General features: G+C 45.1%; 1 protein-coding gene across 1 annotated transcript in view; it reads right to left on the bottom strand.

Annotated features, from left to right (window-relative positions):
- The window catches only part of loxhd1b (lipoxygenase homology PLAT domains 1b), a 388496-nt gene that overhangs the window by 85302 nt on the left and 290372 nt on the right, over positions 1-12822 (bottom strand). Inside the window, exons 36-37 of the mRNA XM_059989781.1 lie at positions 6946-7155; positions 4992-5139 (exon numbers count right to left, since the gene is read on the bottom strand). Of these exons, the coding sequence (XP_059845764.1) occupies positions 4992-5139; positions 6946-7155 (358 nt within the window). The remainder of the gene's footprint in view (positions 1-4991; positions 5140-6945; positions 7156-12822) is intronic.

Here is a 12822-nt window from a genome sequence, read left to right as displayed (position 1 = left end):
TGCAAATATTACTCCACTATTTAAGAAGGGTGGGAGGCAGCAGAAAGGAAACTATAGGCCTGATAGCCTGACATCAATGGTTGGGAAGTTAGAAACATAGTAACATAGGAAACCTACAGCACAATAGCCTCTTCAAGGTTGTGCCAAACATGGCCCTACTTTAGAAATTACTAGGGTTACCCATAGCCCTCTATTTTTCTAAGCTCCATGTACCTAACCATAAGTCTCTTAAAAGATCCTATCATATCTGCCTCCACCACCATTGCTGACAGCCCATTCCACACACTCACCACTCTCTGCGTAAAAAACTGACCCCTGACATCTCCTCTGTATTTACTCCCAAGCACCTTAAACCTGTGCCCTCTTGTGGCAGCCATTTCAGCCCTGGGAAAAAGCCTCTGACTATCCACACGACCAATGCCTCTCATCATCTTATACACCTCTAAGATGTTGGAATCGATAGTTAGGGATGAGATTATAGAGTACTTGGAGGTACATGACAAGATAGGCTCCATGTACCTATCCAAAAGCCTCTTAAAAGACCCTATCATATCCACCTCCACCACCGTCACAGGCAGCCTATTCCACGCATTCACTACTCTCTGCATAAAAAAAACTTACCCCTGACATCTCCTCTGTACCTATTCCCCAGGACCTTAAACCTGTGTCCTCTTCTGGCAGCCATTTCAGCCCTAGGAAAAAGCCTCTGACTAACCACATGATCAATGCCTCTCATCATCTTATACTCGTCTAAGTTGTTGGAATCGATAGTTAGGGATGAGATTATGGAGTACCTGGAGGCACACGGCAAGATAGACCAAAGCCGGCATGGTTTCCTGAAAGGAAAATCTTGCCTGACAAACCTACTGTAATTCTTTGAGGAAATTACAAGCAGGATAGATGAAAGATGCAGTAGATGTGGTGTACTTGGATTTTCAGAAGGCCTTTCACAAGGTGCCGTACATGAAGCTGCTTAGCAAGATAACAGCTCATGCAATTACAGGGAAGTTACTAGCATGTGTGGAGCACTGGCTGATCAGCAGAGAATAGAGAATGGGAATAAAGGGATCCTATTCTGGCTGTCTGCCAGTTACCACTGGAGTTCTACAGCGGTCAGTGTTGGGACTGTTGCTTTTTATGATGTATGTCAATGACTTGGACTATGCGATTAATGGATTTGTGGTTAAATTTGCCGATGATACAAAGATAGGTGGTGGAGCGGGTAGTGTTGAGGAAACAGAGAACCTGCAGAGAGGCTTAGATAGTTTAGGGAAATGGGCAAAGAAGTAACAAGTAAGAAATTAATGGGCAGACTATTATTTAGATGGGGAGAGAATTCAAAATGCAGGGATGCAAAGGACTTGGGAGTCCTTGTGCAGGATAGCCTCCAGGTTAACCCTCCTGAGTTGGTGGTGAAGAAGGTGAATGCAATATTGGCATTCAATTCTAGAGGTATAGAATATAAGAGCAGGGGTGTGATGTTGAGGCTCTATAAGGTACTCGTGAGATTACTCTTGGAGTATAGTGTGCAGTTTTGGGCTCCTTATTTTAGAAAGGATATACTGACATCGGAGATGGTTCAGAAAAGAGTCACGAGAATGATTCCAGGAATGAAAGGGTTACCATATGAGGAACATCTGGCAGCTCTTGGGCTGTATTCCCTGGATCTCAGGAGAATGAGGGGGATCTCATAGAAACATTCTGAATGTTAAAAGGCCTGAACGGATTAGCTATGGCAAAGTTATATGGGGAGTCTAGGACAAGAGGGCACAACTTCAGGATTGAATGATGTCCATTTAGAACAGAGATGCGGAGAAATTACTTTAGTCAGAGGGTGGTAAATCTGTGGAATTTATTGCCACAAGTAGCTGTGGAAGCCAAGTCATCGGGTGTATTTAAGGCAGAGATAGATAGGTTCTTGATTAGCCAGGGCATCAAAGGGTATGGGTGAAAGCAGGGGAGTGGGGATGACTGGAAGAATTGGATCAGCCCATGATTGAATGGCAGAACAGACTCATTGGGCCAAATGGCCTACTTCTGCTCCTAAATCTCATGATCTTATAATCTTACCCATCTCAACAGTCATGGCATTTTTTCGTCCTTCTCCGTCTGTCTCCATCCCTGACCATCTCCACTAACCAGAGTGATTTCCCCATCTCCTACCATCCCCATCATTATCCATCTTCACAAATCAGCGTTTTTCCAATCCGTCTCCTAACGTGTCCATCCCTGTACATCTGCACCAGTCAGAGTGTTTCCCCGTTCAGCTCAGCAAATAAAGTGTATCCCTGTCCATGTCTGACCATCACTATCGCTCTCTATCTTCCCAGAAAGATTTCTAGTTTATCCTGTACCACCTCAATATATAACACCCATCAGTGTTTTCCCCTTCTCCACCATCTCCATCCCTGTCCACCTCCACCCATCATTGATTTTCCCCATTCTCCCACCATATCCATCACTCTCCATCTCCACCAGTCAGTGCTTTCCCATCAATCTCCGACTATCTCCATCCCGATCCATCTCCATCCATCAGTGTTTTTCCCCATCTCTCACCATCTTCATCCATGTTTCCCCCATCTCCCACCATCCCCGTTCCTGTTCACCTCCACCAGAGTGTTTCCTGTCCATCTCTGACATTCTCCATCACTGTACATCTCCACCAGAGAGTTTCTCTTTCATCTCCCAACATCCCCATCCTTGTTCATCTCCACCCATCATTGATTTTCCAGCTCTCAGCTTCACCCCACTCCCTCTGGCCTTCTCCTATCATTTTGCATTTCCCCCTCCCCCTCCTACTTTCAAATCTCTTACTATCTTTCCTTTCAGCTAGTCCTGATGAAGGGTCTCGGCCTGAAACGTCGACAGTGCTTCTTCCTATTGATGCTGTCTGGCCTGCTGTGTTCCACTAGCATTTTGTGTGTGTTGAATGATTTTCCCCCATTCTCCCACCATCTCCATTACTCTCTATCTCCACCGGTCAGAGTGCTTTCCCATCAAACTCCGACTATCTCCATCCCAATCCATCTCCATCCATCAGTGTTTTCCCCATCTCTCACCATCTCCACCAGTCAGTTTCCCTTCCACCACCCACCATCCCCATTCTTGCACATCTCCACCAGTCAGTTTCCCTTCCATCTCCCACCATCCCCACTCCTGTACATCTCCACCTGTCAGAGTTTCCCTTGCATTTCCAACCGTCCCCATCCCTGTACATCATCTCCATCCATGTTTCCCCCATCTCCCACCATCTCCATCCATCAGTTTTCCCCATCTCCCACCCTCCTCCCTGTCCATCTCCTCCCTGTCCATCTCCTACCATTTCCATCATTGTCCAACTCCACCAGTCAGTGTTTTCCCATTATTCTCCTACTATCTCCATCCCTGTCCATCTCCACCATCAGTGATTCCCCATCTCCCACCTCCAATCATCAGTGTTTCCCCCATCTCTCACCATCTTCATCCATCAGTGTTTTCCCCATCTCCCACCATCCCCACCCATCAGTGATTCCCATATCTCTCACCAACTCCACTCATCAGTTTTCCCCCATCTCTCACTATCTTCATCCATCAATGTTTTCCTCATCTCTCACCATCTCCATCCATCTGTTTCCCCCATCTCTCACCATCTTCATCAGTTTTTCCCCATCTCTCACTATCTTCATCCATCAATGTTTTCCTCATCTCTCACCATCTCCATCCATCTGTTTCCCCCATCTCTCACCATCTTCATCAGTTTTTCCCCTCATCTCCCAACATCTTCATCCATCAGTTTTCCCCATCTCCTACCATCTCTTCCCTGTCCATCTCCTACCATTTCCATCATTGTTCATCTCCACCAGTCAGTGTTTTCCCATCATCCTCCTAACTTTCTCCATCCCTGTCCATCTCCTCCCATCTCTATCCATATACATCTCCTACCATCCCCAACTTTATCCACCTCCACTATTCAGAGTGTTTGCCTGTACATCTTACCAACTAGAGCATTTTCCCATCCATCTCAGCAGTCATGATGTCGTCATGTCCATCTCCTACAATCTCTATCCCTGCCCTTCTCCACCAGTCAGAGAATTTTCCCCATCACCTACCATCTCCATCCATGTCCACCTGCACCAGTTAGAGTGTTTCCCCTCCATCTCCATCCCTGCCTGTCTCCACTAATCAAAGTGTTTTCCTGTCCACCACAATCTCTGTCTATCTCACCAGTTATGGTGTCTTCCATCCATCATTGGCTATCTTCATTACTGTACATCTCCACCAGTCAGAGTGTTTCCCTTACATCTCCAACCATCCCCATTCCTGTTGACCTCCACCAGTCATAGTTTCCCTTACAGCTCTGACCAGCTCCATCCCTGTCATATTCATCTGTCAGTGTTTCCACGTCCAGGTCCTACCATCTCCATTGCTGTTCACCTCCACCAGTCAGAGTGTTTCCTTTACATTTCTGACCATCTCCTCCCTGTCTACCTCGACCAATCAGAATGTTTCTTGTCTATCTCCTTCACTACCATGAATTTCTCTTTCCTTTGTTGTTCAACCCAAGTAATGCTGGCCAGCAAAGCAATAATGACTGTAACCCATGAGCTCCAGCCTAATGCATTACTGCTCATGGACAACAACCTTCTGAGGCGAGGGAGAGAGGGAGAGAGGGAGAGAGGGAGGGAGGGAGAGAGGGAGAGAGGGAGAGAGGGAGGGAGAGAGGGAGGGAGGGAGAGAGGGAGGGAGGGAGAGAGAGGTAGGGTAGAGAGGGTGGTAAGGAGAAAGCGAGGGGGATGAGAGAGAGCGAGGGGGATGGGAAAGAGAGAGGGGAGGATTGAAGAGAGAGATAAAGATAGATAGAAGATATGGAGAGCTTCCAACGATGCTTGTGTCAGCTATTATTGAGTATCACACACTTTACAACAGAGGGTCACTAAAGCCTTATCTGAAGTTATGAAATTTACTCAATGTTTGAATTAAGATGAACGAATTAAAGCCACAGTTTGCCTTACTTGGGCCTTCCTCAATGGTGTCTTCAAGAATACTTTTCCGTTTGCCCTTCTTGCTGAGGGCAGAGTTGTTCAGATTCCGGAGACTCAGGGAGGAACCATATGGGCTTTTAGCAGAGCTGTGAACACTGATCCGATCCCCTTCATATCCCTGAGGAAAATAAAAAGCATTAAACAACATAGAATGATGTTCCTTCCAAACCCATGACACCAGTAACCTACACTGACCTAAGCCTTAGTGTTTGACACAGTCCGATATCAACCTCTTGATGTTATACTGTATAGATTATAAGACATGAGCAAAATTAGGCCATTCAGCCCATCATGGCTCATCCCAGATTCCACTCAACCCCATACACCTGCCCTTTCAACATATCCTTTGATCAACAACCGCCTTAAGTATACCCACAGACTTAGCCTGCACCGCAGTCTGGGGCAGAGCATGTCACAGATTTACAACTAAAACAATTCCTCCATTCTAAAAGTTGCCCCTTAATTTTGGGGCTGTGTCCTCTAGTTCTGGATACCCCCACCAGAGGAAACATCCTTTCCACATTACTTTCAACATCCTTTCAACATTCAGTAGGTTTCAATGAGATCCCCCTTGCATTATTCTAAATTCCAGTAAGTACAGGCCTAAAGCTGATAAATGCTCCTCATATGTTAACTCCTTCATTCCTGGAATCATCCTCATGAATCTCTTCTGCACTCTCTCTGATGACAACACATTCTTTCTAAGATATGGGGTCCAAAACTGTTGACAAGTGCAGCCTGAACAGTGTCTTATAAAGCTTCAGCATTATCTCCTTGCTTTCATATTCTATTCCCCTTGAAATAAATGCCAACATTGCATTTACCTTCTTTGTCACAGACTCAACCTGTAAATTAACCTTCTGGGAGTCTTGCATGAGGACTCCTAAGTCCCTTTGTATCTCTGATGTTTGACCCTTCTCTTCATTTAGATAATAGTCTGCACTATTGCTCCTTTTACCAAAATGCATTATCATACGTTACACATGGTTGTGCACTTTGGTAGTAGAAATAAATGTGCAGACTATTTTCTAAACGGGGAGAAAATACAACAATCTGAGATGTTAAGGGACTTGGGAGTCCTTGTGCAGAACACCCTGAAGGTAAACTTGTAGGTTGAGTCAGCGGTGAGGAAGGCAAATAAAATGTTGAGTATTGCATTTGAGTATTGTGAACGGTTTTGGGTTTTTCATCTAAGAAATGATGTGCTGGCATTGGAGATGATTCAGAGGAGGTTCACAAGAATGATTCTGAGAATGAAAGAGTTATTATCTGAGGGACGTTTGATGGCTCTGGGTCTGTACTCGCTGGAACTTAGAAGGAGGGGGGGATCTCATTGAAGCCTTTCAAACGTTGAAAGGCTTAGGCAGAGTTGATGTGGGAAGGATGTTTCCAGTGGTGGAGGAGTCTAGGACAAGAGGGCACAACCTCCGGATAAAGGGGTGTCCTTTTAGAACAGAGATTTGGAGAAATTTCTTTAGCCAGATGGTGGTGAATTTGTGGAAATTATTACCACAGACAGCTGTGAAGGCCGGGTCGCTGGGTGTATTCAAAGAAGAGCTTGATAGGTTCTTGATTGGACAAGGCATCAAAAGGTTATGGGGTGGAGGCTGGGGAATGGAGCTGAGGAGGGGAAAATCCTCCTCAGCCATGATTAAATTGATGAACAGACTCAATGGGCCAAAAGGTCTAATTCTGCTCCTATGTCTTATGGTCTTATATGCAGAAATATGCTAGAAAAGGGCCAGTAACATCATGAAGGATCCCACACACCCTGCTCATGGATTGTTTGTCTCACTCCCATCAAAGAGGAGGCTACATAGCATCCACGCCAGGACCAACAGACTCAAAAACAGTTACTATCCCCAGGCAGTAAGTCTGATTGTGTTACTGTGTGCAGAGTATTTTTTGTTTTTGCATGGAGTACCTTGGCGTACAATATCCTTTCAATGCTCTTGTCCTCCTTGGTCTTTGAAAGCCAGCGCTCACACATGAACAGGTAGTTCTCCTCTAGGTCCATATCAACTACTTCCACCTTCTCCAAAAACCAGTCAGGGCTCGCCATGGTGTTGTCATGGCGAATCTTGATCTTGTATATTTGGCCAAGGTCTACGGCTTCCAAGGTGAAGGTATCAACCTGTTAGTACAAAGTAATAAACATCAGAACAAAAATCTGCAGATGCTGGAAATCAAAAAAGCCTGGATGCACTCAGCAGGTCAGGAGCAACTGTAAATACTACTTTGGTAGGGGATCTGAACTGGAGTGATAAGGCTGAGGATAGGGCAGTTGGTGTACCAGCAGACATAGTGGGTAGAGAGACTGTGAGGAAGGACAGGCAGATGATAGGGGAAAGTTGTAGTCAGTAGGATGAGCTAAAGTATAAACAGAGGGACAAAACTGAAAAGTGATAAATACAGTTACAGCATGGATTCAGCAAAAGCAGGTCCCATTTGACAAATGTACTGGAGTTCTTTGAGGATATAATGAGCACAGTGGATAGAGGGGAACAGATGGACATTATTTACAGAAGGTGTTTGATAAGGTGCCACATAAAAGCCCTATCTATAAGGATGCAGAGAGTTGGTGGTAATATATTAGCATGGATAGAGGATTGGTTAACTAATAGAAAGCAGAGAGTTGGGATACATGGTTGTTACTCTGGTTGGCAATCAGCGGTGAGTGGTGTGCCGCAGGTGTTGGTGCTGGGCCCACAACTGTTCACCAAATACATTAATAATCTGATACAGGGGACTGAGTGTAGTGTATCTAAGTTTGCTGATGATACTAAATTGAGTGGAAAAGCAAATTGTGCAGAAGATATGGAAAATTTGCAGAGAGATATATAGATAGGTTAAGTGAGTGGGCAAGAGTCTGGCAGATGGAATACAATGTTGGTAAATGCGAGTTCATCCACTTTGGAAGGAAAAATAGAAGAGCAGATTATTATTTAAATGGTAAAAAATTGCAGCATGCTGCTGTGCAGAGGGACTTGGGAGTGCTTGTACCTATAAGGCAAATGGAATGTTGGCCTTCATTGCTAGAGGGATTGAATTTAAGAGCAGGGAGGTTATGCTGCAATTGTACAGGGTACTGGTGAGGCCACACCTGGAGTACTGTGCGCAGTTCTGGTCTCCTTACTTGAGGAAGAATATACTGGCTTTGGAGGTGGTGCAGAGGAGGTTCACCAGTTTAATTCCAGAGATGAGGGATTATACTATGACGAGAGATTGAGTCGTCAGGGACTGTACTCGCTGGAATTCAAAAGAATGAGAGGACATCTTATAGAAACGTATAAAATTATGAAAGGGATAGATAAGATTGAGGAAAGAAATTTCTTTCCACTGGTAGGTGAGACTAGAATTGCGGTACACAGCCTTAAGATTCGGGGGAGTAGATTTACAATGGAGATGAGGAGAAACTGCATTTCCCAGAGAGTTCTGAATCTGTGGAATTTGCTGCCCAATGAAACAGTGGAGGCTACCTCAGTAAGTATATTTAAGACAAGGTTGGATAGGTTTTTGCATAGTAGGGGAATTAAGGGTTACGGGGAGAAGGCAGGTAGGTGGAGATGAGTCCATGGCCAGATCAGCCATGATCTTATTGAATGGCGGAGCAGGCTCGATGGGCCAGATGGCCGACTCCTGCTCTTATTTCTTATGTTCTTAATTTCTTATACAGGACTGAAGGTATTGTATTTGAAAGCACACAGTATACAGAAGAGGACAGCGAGGCTTTGAGAGGAAGTGCGGCGGCGGCCATTTTCAAATTGCTTCTCAGATCGGAGTTCTGAGAGGCAGGACTGCACAGGCGCATGAAGGAGGCCGGGAAGGAGGGAAGATATAAAAAGAACGCAGCCTTAAGAAGCGGGCAGCTTCGTTTGCGGGCAGCGGAGTGCGCCGGGAGCAGAGTGTAGGGCTTGGGCTCAGAGGGCTTAGGCAGAAGAGGGCACAGTAGGCTTATCTTTTAGTTCTTGTTATTGTCAGTTATTCCGGAAGTATGAGTGTGAGGGCAGCTTGTTGTTCTCGGTGTCAGATGTGGGAGGTCCTGGAGTCTCCGAGCCTCCCGGACGTCCACATCTGCGCCAGGTGCGCCGAACTGCAGCTCCTGAGGGACCGAGTTAGGGAACTGGAGCTGCAGCTCGATGACCTTCGCCTGGTCAGGGAGAGTGAGGAGGTGATAGAGAGGAGTTACAGGCAGGTGGTCACTCTGGGGCCAGGGGAGGCAGATAGGTGGGTCACGGTCAGGAAGGGGAAGAGGCAGGTACTAGGGAGTACCCCAGTGGCTGTACCCCTCGACAATAAGTACTCATGTTTGAGTACTGTTGTGGGGGACAGCCTACCTGGTGGAAGTGACAGTGGCCGGGCCTCCGGCACAGAGGATGGTTCTGTAGCTCAGAAGGGTAGGGAGAGAAGAAAGAGGACCATAGCAATAGGGGACTCACTAGTCAGGGGTTCAGACAGGTGGTTCTGTGGAGGTGATCAGGAGTCCCGGATGGTAATTTGCCTCCCTGGTGCCAGGGTTCAGGACGTTTCTGATCGCGTCCAAGATATCCTGAAGTGGGAGGGTGAGGAGCCAGAGGTCGTGGTACATGTAGGTACCAATGACATAGGTAGGAAAGGGGAAGAGGTCCTGAAACAAGAATATAAGGAATTAGGAAGGCAGTTAAGAAGAAGGACCACAAAGGTAGTAATCTCGGGATTACTGCCTGTGCCACGCGACAGTGAGAGTAGGAATGGAATTAGGTGGAGGATGAATGCGTGGCTGTGGGATTGGAGCAGGGGGCAGGGATTCAAGTTTCTGGATCATTGGGACCTCTTCTGGGGCAGGCGTGACCTGTTCAAGAAGGACTGGTTACACTTGAATCCTGGGGGGACCAATATCCTAGCGGGGAGGATTGCTAGGGCTACAGGGCGGACTTTAAACTAGTAAGATGGGGGGGGGCGGGAATCAATTGGAGGAAACTATGGGAGAGGAGGTTAGTTCACCAGTAGAGCAAGTAAATAGACAGTGTGTGAGGGAGGAAAGGCAGGAGATGGAGAAGGGATGCGCTCAGCCCGAAGATGTAGGGGAGAAGAAAGAAAAGGACAATAAATTTGAATGCATTGTTAGGGATGGAAAGAGAGGAAGAGGTGGAGAGTATCTTAAATGTATCTATTTTAATGCTAGGAGCATTGTAAGAAAGGTGGATGAGATTAAAGTGTGGATTGATACCTGGAATTATGATGTTGTAGCTATTAGTGAAACATGGTTGCAGGAAGGGTGTGATTGGCAACTAAATATTCCTGGATTTAGTTGCTTCAGGTGTGATAGAGTAGGAGGGGCCAGAGGAGGAGGTGTTGCAATGCTTGTCCGAGAAAATCTTATGGCGGTGCTTTGGAAGAATAGATTAGAGATCTCCTCTAGGGAGGCTATTTGGGTGGAATTGAGGAATGGGAAAGGTGCAGTAACACTGATAGGAGTGCATTATAGGCCACCTAATGGGGAGCGTGAGTTGGAAGAGCAAATGTGTAAGGAGATAGCAGATATTTGTAGTAAACACAAGGTGGTGATTGTGGGAGATTTTAATTTTCCACACGTAGACTGGGAAGCTCATTCTGTAAAAGGGCTGGATGGTTTAGAGTCTGTGAAATGTGTGCAGGATAGTTTTTTGCAAGAATACATAGAAGTACTGACTAGAGATGGGGCAGTGTTGGATCTCCTGTTAGGGAATGCGATAGGTCAGCTGACAGATGTATGTGTTGGGGAGCACTTCGGGTCCAGTGATCACAATAGCATTAGCTTCAATATAATTATGGAGAAGGACAGGACAGGACCTAGAGTTGAGATTTTTGATTGGAGAAAGGCTAACTTTGAGGGGATGCAAAGGGATTTAGACAGAGTGGATTGGGTCAAGTTGTTTTATGGGAAGGATGTAATAGAGAAATGGAGGTCATTTAAGGGTGAAATTATGAGGGTACAGAATCTTTATGTTCCTGTTAGGTTGAAAGGAAAGGTTAAAGGTTTGAAAGCACCATGGTTTTCAAGGGATATTAGAAATTTGGTTCAGAAAAAGAGGGATGTCTACAATAGATATAGGCAGCATGGAGTAAAGGAATTGCTCGAGGAATATAAAGAATGTAAAAGGAATCTTAAGAAAGGGATTAGAAAAGCTAAAAGAAGATAGGAGGTTGGTTTGGCAAATCAGGTGAAAGTAAATCCGAAAGGTTTCTACAGTTATATTAAAAGCAAGAGGATAGTGAGGGATAAAATTGGCCCCTTAGAGAATCAGAGTGGTCAGCTATGTGTGGAACCGAAGGAGATGGGAGAGATTTTGAATGATTTCTTCTCTTCGGTATTCACTAAGGAGAAGGATATTGAATTGTCTAAGGTGTGGGAAACAAGTAAGGAAGTTATGGAACCTATGACAATTAAAGAGGTGGAGGTACTGGTGCTTTTAAGAAATTTAAAAGTGGATAAATCTCCGGGTCCTGACAGGATATTCCCCAGGACCTTGAGGGAAGTTTGTGTAGAAATAGCAGGAGCTCTGACGGAGATCTTTAATATGTCATTAGAAACGGGGATTGTGCCGGAGGATTGGCGTATTGCTCATGTGGTTCCATTGTTTAAAAAGGGTTCTGGAAGGAAGCCTAGCAATTATAGACCTGTCAGTTTGACATCAGTGGTGGGTAAATTAATGGAAAGTATTCTTAGAGATAGTATTTATAATTATCTGGATAGACGGGATCTGATAAGAAGTAGCCAGCATGGATTTGTGCGTGGAAGGTCATGTTTGACAAACCTTATTGAATTTTTTGAAGAAGTTACGAGGAATGTTGATGAGGGTAAGACAGTGGATGTAGTCTATATGGACTTCAGCAAAGCCTTTGACAAAGTTCCACATGGAAGGTTAGTTAAGAGGGTTCAGTCGTTAGGTATGAATGCTGGAGCAATAAAATGGATTCAACAGTGGCTAGATGGGAGATGCCAGAGAGTAGTGGTGGATAATTGTTTATCGGGATGGAGGCAGGTGACCAGCGGGTTGCCTCAGGGATCTGTTTTGGGCCCAATGTTGTTTGTAATATACATAAATGATCTGGATAATGGGGTGGTAAATTGGATTAGTAAGTATGCCGATGATACTAAGGTAGGAGGTGTTGTGGATAATGAGGTGGGTTTTCAAAGCTTGCAGGGAGATTTATGCCAGTTAGAAGAATGGGCTGAAAGTTGGCAGATGGAGTTTAATGCTGAGAAGTGTGAGGTTCTACATTTTGGCAGGAATAATCCAAATAGAACATACAGGGTAAATGGTAGGGCATTGAGGAATGCAGTGGAACAGAGAGATCTAGGAATAACAGAGAATAGTTCCCTGAAGGTGGAGTCTCGTGTAGATAGGGTGGTGAGGAAGGCTTTTGGAATGCTGGCCTTTATAAATCAAAGCATTGAGTACAGAAGTTGGGATGTAATGTTAAAATTGTACAAGGCATTGGTAAGGCCAAATTTGGAATATTGTGTACAGTTCTGGTCACCGAATTATAGGAAAGATATCAATAAATTAGAGAGAGTACAGAGACGATTTACTAGGATGTTACCTGGGTTTCAGCACTTAAGTTACAGAGAAAGGTTGAACAAGTTAGGTCTCTATTCATTGGAGCGTAGAAGGTTGAGGGGGGATTTGATCGAGGTATTTAAAATTTTGAGAGGGATAGATAGAGTAGACGTGAATAGGCTGTTTCCATTGAGAGTAGGGGAGATTCAAACGAGAGGATATGATTTGAGAGTTAGGGGGCAGAAGTTTAAGGGAAACACGAGGGGGTATTTCTTTAC

This window comes from Hypanus sabinus, chromosome 14 (assembly GCF_030144855.1).
Source record: "Hypanus sabinus isolate sHypSab1 chromosome 14, sHypSab1.hap1, whole genome shotgun sequence".
Taxonomy (NCBI): Eukaryota; Metazoa; Chordata; class Chondrichthyes; order Myliobatiformes; family Dasyatidae; genus Hypanus; species Hypanus sabinus.
Note: the sequence above shows the minus strand (reverse complement) of the source record. Positions and strands in the feature narration are given on the sequence as shown.